Genomic DNA, 17,716 nt, shown 5'->3' on the forward strand with positions numbered 1-17,716 from the left:
CAGTTTCAGCAAGCAGGGTTGTGTCATCTGCATAATGCAGATTGTTGATAGATCTTCCACCAATCCTGATGCCACATTTCTTCTCATAGAGCCCAACCTCCCGGATGATCTGTTCTGCATAGAGGTTGGAAAGGTATGGAGATAGGATGCATCCCTGGCGTACGCCCTTCCCACTTTTAAACCATGCAGTGTATCCATGGTTCAAGTACAAGTTTCGCATTAGCATGATCAAGTGTGGTTTTCTGACAAGTCCTGTGCCTGCTTTGTAATTTAACACCTAAGCAGTTTGGAATCATTATAAGTGGATTGCATTTTAAATTTCAGTGTCTACAAGTTCATTGCTGATATTAAATAACCAAAAGCCAGAATGCTGCCGAGCTGGTCCTGACTCAGTGATGTGTTCTCGGGCTTCTGGGTAGAGCTAAACCTCGCCTAGCTAGTATAGCAAAGTACAGTTACTCTTTGTGTGTTTCTCTTGTGTCCCCTATCTTTGTGAATTTATTTGAGGGTTTTGAGTTTTCAAGTATACTCCCTGAGATGTCTTAAGTAGACATTCACATCCTCCTTACCCAGGGATCATTGTACTTCTTCTTTTTTGTTTTATATGTTTTATTTCCTTTTCCTGCCATTTGGGTGTATATAACTTGTCGATTTTGCAGACTATATTTTTAGTGTATATATATATATAATTTCTTTTCTTGTTGTGTACCATAGAATCGGATCTGACTGGCCCAAGAGGAGACTGCTCCCCGCCCTTTTTATATAGCCCACTGTTATCTAGTTGATTCCAACACATGGCGGCCTCTACCCGCTTTCTGAGGCTGTAATCTATACAGGAGAAGCCCACTCATCTTCCTTCCACAGGGCGGCTGGTGGACTGGAACCGGCAGCTGCACAAACATAATGCATGTATGCATATCAGCTTCAACCTGACAGCACGCACCAACACAAACAACATATCTGTCGCCTGTGACTCATAACAACCCATGCACAATACCTCTGAACCCTAACCTATCCTGAACCAGTCTCACTGACTCTGACACACCTACTCCCATTACCTCAGTTACATATCAATCCATCTTGTCCAGGGTCTTCCTCTCCTGCGCTGCCCCTCCAACCTTCCAAGTGTGATGTCCTTCTCCAAGGACTGGTCCCTCCTGGCAATATGACCAAAGAATGTGAGACAGAGCTTCAAAATCCTTGACTCCAAGGAGCAACCTGGTTTCACTCTCTCCAGGACAGACCTGATTGTTCTCTTGGCAGTCCATGGGATATTCAGCACTCTTCTCCAACACCACAACTCAAAGGCACCAATCATTCTTCTGTCATCTTTAGTCATTGCCCAGCTCTCTGAAGCATAAACAACACAGCGCACACACACCACACACACACACAAAGAGAGAAAGTGGTTACTGTAGGAATTCCAGAAGCCCCTGGAGGTGGAGTGATTAAAAATGCATCTGCTAAGCGAGCGGTTTTATTTTGACCTCCCATCTGCTCCACAGGAAAGGCTGCACGGTGGTCCACATGTGCAAGGGTCACAGCCCTGGAATCCCACAGGGCTCCTGTCTTCGGAATGGATTCCATGACAGTAGGTGTTTGTAGGTATTACGTTATACACATGCACAACTTAACTGGTAGACCCACACAGGATGATGTTATAATTTTTGTTTAAATAATCAAATGTTGTTGTTGTTGTTGTTGTTTAATGCCGTCGAGTCGTAGACGACGCATAGCGACCCTATGAATGAACAGCCTGAGCACTGTTCGTACATAGTTTCCAGAGGCAAGCCATTTCGGAAGTGGATGCCGCTCCTGCTTCCAAGCTTGATTTAGTCGGGACGCTCCAGCCAACACTGTCCACCGTGGGTGCCCATTACCATGACTGGCACATCACTGTAACAGGCATCACAGCAACCACGAGTTACCTCTGTACAGCAACGCACAGACCAGTGCTATACCACCTAGAAGAATGTTTGACAGGAAGACAATTTGAACCTTTGGGTTTAAGGCCGCCTCCTGGTTCAAACCCTAGGCCCAGGCTGGCTAGCCTCACTCCAGGGACAGAGCAAACCTGCACGCCAAACACATTCCCGGAAAAGCAGTCCACTCCAAAAGCTTGCCACGATTTCAGCACTCCCACCACCACGCTCCTGCCTTCTGGCAAGGAGAGCTTCCCACGAGCCTGAAATAATCAAATATAACTTAGAAAATAAAAGAGACGCAAAGTCCATTGTATTCTCTTCTTGTTCAGGATATTTGTTATTTCCTGTCCTGTTCCCCGGTTCCTTCCTTTATTGCTCCCTTTCTGCTTAGATGTTTTTTCTTCTGTTAGGATAAGTCTCTTTGCTACAGTCTGCTCGTACCCCTTCATCTGAGATGAGCAGTTTCCCTTTCATTCCCAAGGGACAGCTGCACGGAGTATGCAGTCCTGGTTGACGGTTCTTTACTCCTGTCACTTGGGGAATACAATACCACTTTTCTCTGGTCTCCCTGGTTTCTGTGACAGACACCTATCATTCAGACAGTGTTTTCTGTGGGTAATGTGTCTCCATCTTTTCTGGCTTCTTTCAAGCATTTTTGTCTGCCTTTTGTCTTCAGAGAGGGTAGTTATAGGTCAGGGTTCAGATCTTTTCTTCATAAGGTCGCTATGAGTCATATTCGACTCAACAACATTTATCTTTAGGAATTTCACTCTGGTCACTTTTGTCATGAATTTCTTTGGATTTCTCTTGTCTGGGGCTTGATAGCTCTCAATGTGTAAATCTGTTTCTCTTCGAATTGGGGAATTGTGTCCCCTGCCCCGCCCCTGAGGCTCTGTCCCTCCTCCCCCCTTCCCTCACTTCCTCTCTCTGGCTGAGCATGGGTAACGTGCTCTGGTTTTGCAGTTCACTAATTTTTCCTCTGTCTGTTCTGTTCCACCGTTGAGCCTCTCCCCCCGGCTTTCCCGTTCAGTTACTGGAGGTTTTAGTTCTAAAACCTCCACTTGGTTCTCCTGTGCGTCTCTTTCTTTGCTGAGACTATGCAACTTGTTCAAGTGTGCCTGTAATTGCCCACTGAAGCGTTACTACAGCGTCTGCTTTAACATTCGCCAGATCAGCCCAGCCCTGCTGACACCGCAGAGGCACCGACTGTGGACGGCATTTTCCATCTGGTTCAACATCTTCCTGGTTCTTGGTATAAGGAGTAGATTGTAGTGGGAATCTGGACATCTGTGTATTTTGCTACGTGGCTCTGGATTTTACGTCAATCTTCTGTTTGGACTGGCACTTACTGACACTGCTTTGGCATAAGGAGGGGTGTGCCGTCTAATTACTGCTGGGAACGCGAGAAGGGACATCGGTGCTTCATGTGGCCCTTCTGTCCTCGTGGTCAGGAAGACAGTGGCACATCTCGACCATCGAGGACCCAGCAGCGTCCTGTTGGTGGGCTCACTGTCTGGGTTAAGGCAATGCCGACACTTTACACCAGCTTCCTTTTCCGCAGCCTTCTGATACAAGCTCTGCAATGACTCAGTCCCATGTTAACTGATGAGGAAACCAAGGCCAAGGAGGATGAACACCATCGCCAGTTTACGCAGCTGCTCTGTGGCAGCGCCAGGTCTGACCTGGCCAGGTGTGTGTGCTCACCAGGCTCGTGTGCTCACCACACTTGCAGCCAAGGGAGAGGGGTGAGACTGAAGCAATGAAAAGACCCAGAGAAAAGACCCTTAAGTAGCTCTTAGTCATCCCCAGAGCCTGCGATCTTGTGAGTCCTGGTGTAGAGCCAGCCAAGAGGGCCATTCTGACCAAGTAATGGCATGGACTGTGTCATGGACTGTGCTAGGATGTGCTGCGAAGAGACAGGAAAAGCATCCTGTGCTTTAAAACTAACTAACTCAATCAATCAATCAATCAATCAGTCAATCATTCAATCAGTCCCAGCTCTGAACCTGAGAACAAAAGAACTAGATGGTGCCCAGCTAGCCTGGGCTGAAAGCTCCACGGTAGAAGGTTCTAGACAGAGTGTGAGAGAAAGGTGGAACAAAACTTAAAATCATAAAGGGAAACTAGGTTTGCTGCTCTGAGAGAGACTGGTGGAACCTCCGAGACTAGACCTCTTAGTCACTTTCAAGCCTGGAACTGACTCAACACAATGGCTCAACTCTCAGCCAAACAACAGACAGGCCTATAAGGAGAATAATACCACTGGAGTGGAATGTACTCTCAGGGTCCTAAACCACATGAGATCAAAGGGCATTCTCCTAGGGGAAAAGCTCAGGACACAGAAAAGATAGGGCAAATGGGTGAATGGAAATGGCACACACAGGAAGGAAGTGATACTACACAATGAGGCTGTGACCACCGTCACGAGACAGAGTCCAAGAACTGTCAAATTTGCTCTATATATTTTCACTCAAGTCACAGTAAAATTTTGAGGTGGCTGTTTAAAAAAAAAATCATCACTGTTCTACAAAAAAAGAGCAGGGACACTGGGTCAGGGCCCTTGCTTGCTTCGGATCTTACCCTGGCCTGAAATTCCGTTCTTGTCCACCTCCGAACAGCATGGGGTACAGGGGGGTCTGCTCACCCAGGCCTCGTACATAGAGAGCCCCAATCCTGGGGCCATAGAACTGAAATGAGAAGGGAGCGGTTTATTTGGCAGGAACTTTCCAAGGACAATCTGCCCACAAGCCGTGTTTGGCAGCATGCCGTAGCCATGCTCTGATGGACAGGCCCTGTCCTCCTTCGCGGCCCCCAGAGGTCCACCACCCTTGGGCCTTGGGACATGCTGACGGACAGGGCTGGCACTGGACTTGCCTTCCCAGCTCTGCGGCCAGCAGAACTCCCCCACATGCCACGAGACAGCGTTTGTAGGAGGAGCGAGTCATAACTGCAGTTGCACAGGCTTTTCTGGTATGTGAGTCCACAATTTCCCGACAGTATTACAGGGAAATGACGCGCCTCAGCGCCAGGCCAATCCACGCATGCCTTTGGGAATCGGCTGGGGACTGTGTTTTAAAACAGAATTGCTGTTATTGCTGTGTTCCATCGAGTCAGAACCGATTCATAGCTGTCGCTCTGGCAGGTTTTCACACGCTGTAAATCACATGGGAGAAAACTGCTCACCTTTCTTCCACAGAGCAACTGGTGAATTCAAAATACATGCCTCTGGGTTGGCAGCGCAAGTCCTTACCACCAAGCGACCAGAGCTGCCCAAACCTCATGCTGTTGTTTGTTGTTGTTATGTGCCCTCAAATTGCCTGTGACTCACAGCAACCCTGTGTACATTAACTCTGAACCCTGCCCTATCCGGAGCTAATCTCACTGTCACTGACAGACTTAATCCCATTTCTCTAGTCACTAAGTCAATCTTTCTCATCCAGGGTCTTCCTCTCCTGTGTTGTCCCTTCATCTTCCAAGCACGATGTCCTTCTTCAAGGACTGGTCCCTCCTGGCCAAGTGCCCAAAGTATGTGAGACAGAGCCTCAGAGCCCTTGCCTCCAGGGAGCAGCCCAGGTTCACTCTCTCCAGGACAGACCTGTTTGTTCTCCTGGCTGCCCACGGTGTAGTCAATACTCCTCCAGCACGACAACTCCAAGGCATCAACCCTTCTATCAACCCTAGATAGTGTCCAGCTCTTCGATGCATAGTAAGTAATTGCAAACACCATAGCTTGCATCCGGCGCACCTTAATCTCCAAACGGACATCGTTGCTCTTCAATACTCTAGAGAGGTCCCTGACAGCAGACTTTCCCAGTGCAATTCTACTTTTGATTTCCTGACTGCTGGTGCCAAGAGTGTTGACTGTAGAACCAAGCAAACGGAAGTTATCAACAATCTCCATCTCTTCTCCTTTCACTACGAAGCAGCCAATTGGCCCAGTGGTGAGAATCTTTGTTTTCTTGATGATGAGCTTCAGTCCAAAACTTCATGCCAAACTAAAACATCCACACTGTTGACTGGGTTCTAACTCACAGAGCCCGTTAGGACAGAGTGGAACGGCCCTTTGGTTTCTAAAGCCATACTCTTTATAGAAACAATTGCATCCTCCTTCTCTGAGGGAGAGGATGGCAGGTTTGAACTGCGTACCTTTAAGTTCGCAATCAAGTCGTTTAATCCCAGTGCTGCAAGAGCTTCATACCCACTGGCTGCTGACGAGTCAGCTGTGACTGGCGAGCATCTCTGCCAGGTTTCTCAGGCTGTAAATCTTTGCAGGTGGAGAAGCCACCTTTCTCCTGCGAGCAGCCGGCTGATCTGAACCATGGCTCTCCGGATAGTAGCCCAACACTAGGAGCCCCCTGTTCCAGCAGCTCCGGGAGGCTAACACAGTGGCATATGAGGACATATGGGGATGAGGATGACAAGCCTGGAGCAGCAGGGGCCTTCCCAAGGAAGACGGGGCAGCTCAGACATACCTTGTGGCCCACGATGGTGAGGAAGTCCACCCCCAGGTCCTGCACGTCCACGCGCCGCTTCCCCAGGGCCTGTGCTGCGTCCGTGTGCACCAGCACTGCAGGCAGCCCTGAGGCCACCCGCCCAGAGTTCAGGGCTCTGATGCGCCGGCTGATTTCAGGAATACGCTGGAGCAGAGAAAGCAAAGGACAAGAAGGGGACTGTGGTCTGATGACAAAAGGAGGAAGGTGAGGGGAGCAGGCAGGGAGGAAGGTGAGGGGAGCAGGCGGGGAGGAAGGTGAGGGGAGCAGGTGGGGAGGAAGGTGAGGGGAGCAGGCGGGGAGGAAGGTGAGGGGAGCAGGCAGGGAAGGCAGGAAGAAAAGGCCACGACACCGAGGACAAGGAAAGGCCAGCCCCAGCTCCGGCCTGTCCCTCCCGCCACTGGACATCCCTAAGAAGGACAAGGACTGGCTCACCATGATGACGCCGGTCTCATTGTTGGCCAGCATGATGGTCACAAGGCACGTGGTGGGCCGGACGGACGCCAAGACATCGTCCACTTCTGCCTGCCCGCTCACCGTAGATACCGGGACAAAGGTGACCTCTGATGTACAAAACACAACAGCCTGGTCAGCGACGTGACTCAGTCCCTCTGGGAACTGGATTTAGGTAAAGCTTTAAAAAACAAGCAAATAACCCCCCCCCAAAAAAAAATCACCAACTTAACTGTAAAAAATTAGAAAACTAGAAAGATGGAAATACAGCCCCCATTACGGCACTACCCTAAACTCGTCTGACGTGTGAGCCCCTCTAGGACGTCTGGGGATTCCCCTCTTTGTGGACCTCTGTTGTCACCTGCTTCTAAAGGGGCCCATGGGGAAATAGTGCACCAAGGAGTGAAGTCTTGCTGATACAATTTGATCTGTCTTTTGGTCTGAGCCCTGGAGGCACAGTGGTTATAACACTTGACTGCTAACTTTAAGGGTGGTGGTTTGAACCCACCAGCTGCTCTTCAGGAGACTATGAGGCTGTCTCCCGTGGGGCAGCTCCGGTCTCTCCTACAGGGGTCACTGGGTTGGAATTGACTTGAAGGGAACGGGCTTGCTTTTGGTTTGGGTTAGCACAGAGCTTTACACATCAAGGGAATCCTAGCAGTAGTGTGTTACGTGTTGCCCTGCTAATCAAAAGGCTAGTGGTTCAAATCCCCCAGCTCCTCCACGGGAGACCTATTAGCATTCTCCTAAGGGTTTACAGTGTCGGGGGCTGTCGTGAGCTGGAATTAATGACGGCAGCGAGTCTGCACCTGGAGGGAGCAGCCAGGTAGGCTGGGGGAGAGGATCCACGGGCCCCCAAGCAGGACAGTCCCCCACCATGTCTGTGACTTGTGGGGTGCAGGGTCAGACCTGGGTCTGGTCAGCTCCAGCCCTTCCCTCGAGTGTTCCTGCTCCCAGGTGGGTGCAGGTCTGTCCCCCACTTACCGGCCACACCTTCCCGCTCCAGGTGTTGCAGGGGCAGGCGGATCGAGTCATGCTCCACGGTGCAGGTGATGAGGTGTGGCTTGGCCCCATCACCAGGGGGCTGGCGCTGCACCGCATTCTCCCTGGTGGCCTGGTTTTCCCGGAAGTGCTTCACCACCGAGTGGATGACCAGGTTGTTGGACTGCAGGGAAGGAGGGGACACTCACTGACTTGGGAGGACTGGAAGGGAAGTGTTGGGTCCAGGGGCCCGCACATCAGCTCTCAGAGAGGCCGAGGCCAAGCATCTGGGGGTTCTGACTTTGGTCCACGAGGCCTGTGAGGCTGCCCAGCAGGACACTCCGCTTTGCATTCTCTAAATCTAAGGGGATCTGACCCAGCACCCACAGCTGGTGAAGAGCGACACCAACTCTGCTGGAACCGCCGGACCTGTCTGCCCTGGTGGTGCAGTGTCTTCAGGTGGAAGGCTGAAGGGCTGAGCCTGACAGCTGACCCGCAGAAATCTGGGCAGAGTCTCACGAAGATTCACAGCCTCAGAATGCCAGGGGAGGCTCATTCTAGTGAAAGGGGCCATGGCAGGCAGAGCACCCAGTTAGCAGAAGCCCTCCCTGTGCAGTGGTTAAAGCACCCAGATGCCAAGGTAGAGGCTGATGGTTCGAACCCAGCGGCTGCTCCGTGGGAGAGGCTGCTCCTGTCAGGATCACAACCTCAGAGGCCGCCCTCCTCAGCCGCGGCTCCAAGTCACAGGCGGCACGCACTGGCTAGGGCACTGTTCCAACAAAGTCGTCCTCCCACCGCCCGGCAGCCCCGCGTTGTGTCAGCAAACACCGGAAAGACCTTAAGTGTTTCTCGGCAAGAGAGCGAGTTAAAAACACCAGCCACTTTCTTCAGTGACCCGTCAAGTAGATGGAAGAAAGCGAGGAAGCACTTGATGTGCGGTGACTGGGGCACCACAAATGACCCTGTGAAATATATGGCAACAAACACTGTAAACGATCTGATGAGGCCGAAGAAACACAGCCCCGCCTGGACAGGCAAAGGGGCTTTCTTTTTTGGGTGTGTGTGAATGTATTTCATTTTTTTTTTATGACTCAAATAGAAGATATATAAAATCTCAGCTTCTGGGAGAACCAAGAGTTTTTGCCTGTCTTGTACCTCTCCTCAAACTTGACCTTGACTTCCAGCCTTGCGTTAAGAGCAGGGTCTCTGAAGACCTCCTTACTGACAACAGTTTTGTGCAAGGAGACAGCCACAGAGTCCTTGTGGGCATGAGGTGACTGTGGTTATAAGCATTCACCAAAGATTTGATCTTGACCCCTCAGTATTTTCTTCTCGCCCATGGCAGCTGTCACTGACCGACAACCTATACAAAGTATCCTCCAAAGGGTAACGAGGAGAGGGAGGAAAGAATACACAGGTCGGCACAATTATTTGGTTTTGGGGTCCCTGGATGGCATAAATGGGTAAGGGCAAGTGGTTACTACTTGATTGTGAAACAAAAGGTAGAAAGATTGAATCTACCCTGAGGTCCTGCTGAAGAAAGGCCTGGCAATGGCCCAACCCTGCCCCTGAAAGCCGCCCCCCCCCCAAAGAGTTCAGTTCAACTGACACAAACAGCACATGGGCTACTGTGGGTCCACACGGACACCATGGGAGCAGATGTCCTCTGGGTGGACGGTGCTGGTACAAACCAGCCGGAGAGGGGCTGAGGCAGAGGAAGTGTTTCAAAAAAATTAGTGAGTATCACACACGTACAGGCAAGTGTGTAAAATACAGAAGGACAGCTTTAATGAAAAAGTGTAACAGTTAATGTAGGCAGCCCTCGACTTCCATTGCAGTTGTAATAAGCCGTGTGCGTGTGTGTACGCATCCCAGCCATGTTACAGTGCGCTCTGAGAGCCAAGGGGTAAGAAGCTGTGCTGCAATCCCGAAGGTACACAGTTCCGATTCACCACTGACTCAGTGAGAGCATGGGCCGTCTCCTCCGTGCAACTTACGGCGTCTGAAAACCCACTGGAGGGTCAGCTATGGGTCAGTTCCAACTTGACGGCACACGAAATTCTTACTGATATAGATATTTATGTAAGTGTATATTAAAATGGATCTGTAAGTCTGTATGTGACGTTTCCAATATCCCTTAAAGACTGGATTTCCACAGACACGGATGGTTATGAAAGGCAGTAGACAGGTGGCCTGCACTAACCAGAGGTCAGCAGACAGGTGGGCTTCCCACTAACCAGAGGTCTGTTGTCAACTTCAATGAAAGTGAAGAGATGAAATCATCCGATACGAGGCTCCTGGCGAGCCCCAGGCCACACCCCCCAGGAAACCCTGACCTGCTTCTCAGTCCATGAGACAGGGTCTTCTCAAAACCTTGGACCCAGCCCCCCTGCATGTCCACGTAGGTAGGACGTCTGGACGGCCACTGTAGGGCACAGCCACATCGCAGGCCCTGCGCTGCAGCACTGTCCTCAGGCATCTAGGCAGCGGCTGCAGCGCAGCTGTCCAGGGCCCGGCCTCCTCCTGCGGCTTTCAGTGTGATGGCTGCGCTCTCGCTGATGGCCAGCAGATGGCACCCCCGAGCCACCTAAGCCACTGTGTGCCCAGCACCTGGCTACAGACCAACCTCAGGGCCCCATGGCTTCTTCAGGAACCCAAGGGCCTGGGAGCTGGGTGCAGGGCACATGAACGCTTGGCCAGCTAAGGGGGCAGTGAAACCACGGGGCTTCTTCAGGAGCCCGAGGGCCTGGGAGCTGGGTGCAGGGCACATGAACGCTTGGCCAGCTAAGGAGCCTCTGTTCTGCCAGCTAACACGCTCCTGGCCCTGACTGCTGATAACACAGAGGGTCTCCCTCCAGGACTCACGTCTTCCTGCTCTGCTCGAAGGACACCTAGGTCATCCGGCCGGAACCGTGAACACCGCAGCCGTGAACACGCTCCCGCTCACACGATGGTACTCAACGTGCCCAGGTCCAAGACACATCATAAAGGGAAGCGCTGGCTTCCAGGGCATGTAGGGGCCTCGGGCACAGTGACTAACCAACTGGCTGCTAACTCAAGGGTTGGTGGTTCAAACCCACCAGCCACTCTGTGGATAATGATGTGCAATCTGCTTCTGCAAAGACTAACGCCCTGCTCCCCCTAAAAAAAAGTCCACTGCTGTTACGTCACTTCCGACTCACAGCAACTTCCACAGCATTCCTCAGTCTGTCATCTTGTCCCAAGGAGCCACTGGGGGTTCAAACCACTGAGCACCGGGGCCTTGGAAATCCCACAGGGCAGTCCTACCTTACAGGGTCACCAAGAGTCGGCATTGATCCAACAACTGATACGAGGGTGCCTATCTTCAAGCTCAACAGCCAGCCCTCGGGGGCTTCCCAGGCACTCGTCCAGTGCTTCCCCACCTGGGCTCTCTGTGGGTGCCCGAAGTCGTACACCCTTGTCAACCCTGAGCACTCCCAGCCGTCTTCACGGCGTGGGGAGAACTGCTTCCCCACAGCAAGCCAGGCCGGGAATCTTCTCACACACTGCCGCCTTGTGAGCTGGCCTGGAAAGCGCCTCACCAAGTTCCTCAGCCGGCTTTCCAGGGGGTCATCTGGCTCTCAAGGATCCCCTTCATACTGCAGATGTGAGGCCTTGGTCAGCGGAGATATAAATACCTTCTCCCACTCTCTAACTTGACTTTTTATTTTCTTCACAGTAATTTAATGAAGAGAAATTTGATACTTAGTTTTGTTGTCATAATTTCTCAAACTTTTTCTTTTTGGTTCTAAAAGCTTCATCTCCTAAAAGTTTTTTTAACTTTCACATTAGAGCTTTATTCCACCCGGAAGGAGTTCATTTCCCTTAAATGTAATAAAGCAGACGTACAATTTTCCTTTTTCTTTATGAATACTGTCATCCTGGGACCCTTCATTGAAAAACCATCCTTATCTCTGACTCTGTTCTTGGAATTCCTCAACCACACATGATGATCTTATAATTCATCTAACTCAGAAATATTTGAGAGTAAAAGACGGTTACACTGATAGTTACACTGTTACACGCACTGAATACCAATGATTGAAGACCACTGAGCTGTGGGATGACTTGAAACACAGCCATCTGCAAAGAAAGCAAAGGGTCACTATAAAGACAGGGGAGGGGGGGAAAAAGGAAAAACCTCTCAAAATTGCACTAGAATGCAGAGAGGACAAAACAAAGGGAAGAAATGATGACGCGAAGATTTCAAAGGGCAGCTCGAGACAAGAAAACAAAGCTTAGTATTATAAAGAAATGGGAAAAGAGCCGGAGTGAGAAAATCAAAAGGGAAAGATGCAATCGGCATTCCTCAAGGTGAAAGAACTGAAGAACAGTTCAAGCCTCAAGGTCCAATACTGAAGGGATTCTAAGGGCAAAGTTTTGGACGATGGAGGAAGAATCAGAGCCACTGTACCAAAAAAACCACAAAAACTGGTCTGCACAGAATCATATCAAGAACCAACAATAGTGAAAGTAGTGCAAGCGGTACAGAAGGTATTGGGGGAAAAAAATAAGGCATTTGGAATGGATGGAATACCAGCTGAGGTGTTCCAACAAACAGACACAGCCCTAGATGTGCATACTAGCTTATGCCAAGAAATTCGGAAGACAGCTACCTGGCCAACCCAGTGGGAGGGATCTGTATTTGTTCTCATTTCCAAAAAAAAAGGCGAGCCAACAGAATGTGAAAATTATCAAACAATATCACATGTAAATAAAATTTTGCCGAAGAATACATCAATAGGGAACTGCCAGAAACTCTAGCTGGATTTAGAAGGAGCTGTGGCGTAAGGGAGATCATTGCTGATGTCAGATGGCTTTTGGCTGAAAACAGAGACTACCTGAAAGATGCTTTTATTTTATTGACTATTAAAGACAATTGACTGTATGGATCATAACAAATTATGGGTCACATTAGAAGAATGGAAATCACAGAACAATCAATTGTGCTCTTGCAAAATCTAGACCTAGACCAAGGAGCTGTTGTCTGAATAAAACAAGGGAGCACTGTACGGTTTAAAGTCAAGAAAAGTGTGCATCAGGGTTGCATCCTTTCTCCGTACCTAGTCAATGTGTACGCTGAGCAAGTCATTCAAGAAGCTGGACTGAAGAAGAACGTGGATTAGGACTGAAAGGAGGCTTAACAAATTGCGATATGCAGATGACATGACATTGAGAAAGGTAGAAACTGAGGAAAGAAAGCCTCCCAACACAAGATGGACGGACACCGGGATTACAGCAACGGGCCAGAGCACAGGGAGTGAGTATGGTGTCAGTGTCAAGTTTAAACTTGTTCACAGGATCAGCATGAATGGTAGGCCTCAATGTCACCTAACATCATCACAGGACAATGGGTCCATCTTGGACTTGTAAGTGCCCTTATCAACATGGCTTGGGTTAGGGGCTATCTTTGTGGTATTTATCTATTTATCGGCATCTTTGAAGTATCTGAACTATTCCTGGTGAGGATTTTACGCATTTTTCATTTTACCAGATTTATTTCCTAAGTATCTGTCATGTTGTGATGCTCTGGTAAATGCCTGTTTGTCACTGGTACATAGACTCATGATTGTATTCATAATTTTGCTGTATCACTAAGAATCTAAATTCGTTTGGGTTTTCTAAATGTGGAGAGTCTGGAGACTAAGGTGCACCTGTCTGAGGTCATTGTCTTCATGATTTCTTGTTATGCATCAGAGAGCTGGACAATGACTGGAGATGATGGAAGGAGAGTTGATGCCTTTGAGCTGTGGGGCTTGAGAAGAGTATGGAATATACCCTGGACTGCTAGGAAAACAAACAGGCTCATCCTGGAGAAGATGAAACCAGCCTGCTCCTTTGAAGGCAAGGATTCTGAGGCTCCATCTGACATATTTTGGACATGTTCCAAGGAGGGACCAGTCCTTGGAGAGGGACATCTTGCTTGGGAGGGTGGAGGGACAGCGCAGGAGAGGAAGATCCTCGATGAGATGGACTGATTCAGTGACTGGGGTAATGAGGGTAGGTGAGTCAGTGACATTAAGGTTGGCACAGGATAGAGCAGTGTTCAGAGCTGTTATTCACAGGGTCACTATGAGTCACAAGCGAGTTGACGGCACATGGCAACAACAACAACAAAATGTGCACAGAAACTACCATCTTTAGGTGACAACTATGCCCTTCTTTGAGCAAGGAAATGACCATCATGTCACTGACCAAGCAGGAGTTTAGTGTCTGTCCACTGTCTTTAAGAATTTTTTACCTGCGGCAATGAATGAATGGAAATCCAAAACCTCTGTAAATGTCTATTAAAATTAATAATAATAATAAAAAAAATTTTTAAAAAAAGGGAAAAAAAAAGATTTCTTTACCAGGGTAAAAGGAAGGCGATATTTGCTTATAAAAAGGAGAAAAGTGGAAACCCTTCAGGTAACTTTTGCATTGCTGGCATTCTCATCTCCTGTGAGTTCTTGGAAGTGGCATTTGCAGGTCACTGTACCGACAAAAACAATTTCTTTAACATGCACTTCGCTGAACTAAGTCCAACAATCATGGTATCTCTACCAAAAGAGGAATATCGATTAACAGATCGGACAGCACCAAGTGTTCCTCCAACGGCAGACGTCAAACTGAAGCAGCCCAAGAACCGCAGTCAAGTTCCTTCTGAAACAAGTCAAACCTCGCCGACAAACATCCAGTGGCAAAATGGCACCCATTCCTTTGCTGGACGTTGTGCCTCCCGTTCCCAAGGTTATCGGGACACTGCGTGACCGGTGCCGGCAATTAAACCTGAGCACGGTGGTCAGAATGAGAGCTGTATCTGAGGGTCCACACTAACGCTTATCCTATCCTGATCAGAATTACATTCCAGTCACGCCAAAGGAGGCCAAGATGTGTTCACATTTGAAGAAAAGCAGTACCAAGAGACCGAGACTTCAGGAAAGTTCTGATGCTATGGAGACAGACGAAAGGACCTACATAGCCGAAGTGGTCACTTCAGCTGAGGCGGCCATAATGGCATCCTGGACAAGAATTTCCTCAAGAGCAGCTCAGCCTAAGTCTGTGGACTCACGTCACATTCCTACTGTAGCTGAGACCTTTTTGCCAAGTCAGTGGTAGACAGTGTGTGGTCCATGGCAGAGTTCTCCCCTCAGACACAGATGGCTGGGTTCATCTGCAGTTTCACTCAGGTCATGTCTGGGTGCCAGACAGTCCTCGAAAGATGATCTCTCTCTCAATATTACCGGCCTGTGTTTTTCCATCTCCAGAAACAGAAGATAATATGCTGTGTTGTCAATGTGTTCAGAGAAATAAGAAGATAATGAAAAGACGACTAGCCTTGGGGAAGGCTAAGTAGCCCGACGTGGACACATCAACATCACTCCTTTTGGAAGGGGAAGGGTAGTGTCTCAGTAAACAACAGACGAGGGAGAGTCTGAATTTTAAACGATATCACCCAGTGATTGTTTCTTCGTGCCACCTGATGCCTCGGCTGCGGATAAGAATGCCTAACGTGGACTTGAGATCTGCCCAAAGTAACTGTGCTTGCTTTCCTTAATGAGTCGAGATAAAAAAGCGGCTTCTCCACCAATTCCAATGTTCCTGTGTGTGCTGGGCTCCTAGATTGTTTAAGCAGTGTTTTGCGATGGAAAAATATACTAGTAAAAATTTACGTTATGAAGTATTTAGACTACAATTTACTTTTATAACTTTTAGAATATATGTTCACAGTATTAAAAAAGTACATAATATCCTTTTATACTTGTGAAAGGTTCTCATTACTAAACTGAAAAAAGAATTCTTTGTGCAAACACGTTTTGTGCCTGTATTTGTACAATAAAGTTCTTCTAAGAATTAAAAAAAATAGTTTTTTTACCAAGTTAGTATCTGAGTGTGTCAAACTTGAAAAAGAAAAGCAATGTGGCAGAGATGCAAAGGAAGGATCCAGGGCAAACATGGAGCGAAAAACTCTCTTTATTGAAGCAAGAATTCAAAGCTAGATAATTCAAGCACCGAATTACAAATATCCTATCAGCCATCAAAATGGCAGCTGAACATATCAAGATCATTTTCAAAATAACAAGACGAAGCATTAATTCTTCTTTTACAAAACACCAAAAGGGAAGCACATCTTATTTTGATTACAACATACAGTTAAGCCACCTTGAGACTTTACTTAGGAGTATTACCTCGGTGCCCCCGGAAGTGAAGATTATCTCCTGAGGTTTTCCACCTATCATCTTCGCGAGGTTCTCCCGGGCGGCATTTATAATATCCTTGGCCCTTCTACCTGGAGGGACAAAAGGGAAACTGATTAGCATTGTTACCCCCAGGTCAATAAGCAAGTTTAAAAGAACATTAAGGCGGAGGAGGGAAAGAGCTCAACAGACAGTTCTAATATGAAACACATGCACTAACATGAACACAATACACTCCAACCTAGAAACAATGTGGCAGACGGGCAGCAGTAAGATACTATCAGTGGGAACTTCTGAGACTATGACAGATGGGGAAAATGTGCATAAGGGCAGCTGCAAAACCACAAAAATAGAACTCCGGACACCTCAGCACAAAATCCAGCATATCATCTCATGTTACAGGTCATCCCAGGTTACTGTCGAGGGAGAGACGTGCTTCCAGACAGGCCCTGGGGCTGGACACTGCAGCATCCCAGGCCCCATCTAGCTTTGCTGGCTGGAGGGAAGCACAGGGACTTCATGCGGCAGATCAGGAATTCCAAAAATGCTGGTGACCATTCCTACTCAAACACTCTTTTCACCAGAAATCTCCAGATCGTTTTGACCTAAAGCCTTAACTATAAACAGAAAAACAGCAGGTTGCTCCTATTCCAAATATATATTCGAGACTGCTCTGGATTGGAGGAAGACTCATCAACAATCTACATTATGCAAATGACACAACCTTACTCGGTGAAGCGCTTGCTGCAATATGTCAAGAACTGAAGCTCAGCTTCAAGAAGACAAAGATTCTCACCACTGAACCAACTGGCAGCACCATGATAGATGGAGAAGAGGCTGAGATTGTTAACAACTGCAGCTTGCTTGGCTCCACAATCAACTCTTTTGGCACTAGCAGTCAGAAAATCAAAAGACGAATGGCACTAAGAAAATCTGCTGTCAGGGGCATCTCCAGAGTACTAAAAAGCAACGATGTCAGTCTGGAAACTAAGGTGCACCTGACCCAGGCCATAAGCTTCCCAATTACTTATATGCATCAGAGACCTGGATGATGACTAGGGATGACAGAAGAATAGATACCTTTGAGTTGTGCTGCTGGAGAAAAGTTTTCAATATACCCTGGACTGCCAAGGAAACAAATTGGTCTTCTTGGAGAGGGTGAAACCAAGTTTAACTTTGGAGGCTAGGACTGTGAAGCTCTGTCTCACACAGTTTGTACATATGGCCAGGAGGGACCCATCCTTAGAGAAAGACATCATGCTCAGAAGGGTGGAGGGATAGTGGAGGAGAAGACCTCGGATGAGAAAGCTACAGTAACTAGGACAATGGCAACAGGTCTGTCAGAGTCAGTAGTGAGACTGGCTCAGGACAGGGCAGGTTTAGAGCTGCTGTACCTGGGTCGCTATGAGTCACAGGTGACTTGATGGCACCCAACAATAACTGTATAGATTTTAGTTGTCAGGAAGGGTGAAGATGGCACAGGATAGGACAGGGATCAGATCTGTTGTTCATAGGGTTGCTATGAGTCGTACTCGACTTGATGGCACCTAACAATAATAACAATGAAGGTGTTTAGGTAAATCTTATCATTTTAATCTGGCTTCTCCTGAGACATAAGCCTTCACACAAGCATATCACAGGTCTTTCTTTTCCTTTCCCACAACCCTCC

General features: G+C 48.4%; 1 protein-coding gene across 1 annotated transcript in view; it reads right to left on the bottom strand.

Moving 5' to 3' along the window:
* Nucleotides 1-17,716, bottom strand: part of SCLY (selenocysteine lyase) — a 35,324-nt gene that overhangs the window by 10,939 nt on the left and 6,669 nt on the right. The window contains exons 2-6 of the mRNA XM_006893511.1: nt 16,039-16,139; nt 7,853-8,033; nt 6,851-6,978; nt 6,398-6,562; nt 4,506-4,612 (exon numbers count right to left, since the gene is read on the bottom strand). Coding sequence (XP_006893573.1) covers nt 4,506-4,612; nt 6,398-6,562; nt 6,851-6,978; nt 7,853-8,033; nt 16,039-16,139 — 682 coding nt within the window. The remainder of the gene's footprint in view (nt 1-4,505; nt 4,613-6,397; nt 6,563-6,850; nt 6,979-7,852; nt 8,034-16,038; nt 16,140-17,716) is intronic.

The sequence above is a fragment of the Elephantulus edwardii genome, unplaced genomic scaffold, assembly GCF_000299155.1.
Source record: "Elephantulus edwardii isolate Elephantulus edwardi_28Jun2011 unplaced genomic scaffold, EleEdw1.0 scaffold00127, whole genome shotgun sequence".
Classification (NCBI taxonomy): domain Eukaryota; kingdom Metazoa; phylum Chordata; class Mammalia; order Macroscelidea; family Macroscelididae; genus Elephantulus; species Elephantulus edwardii.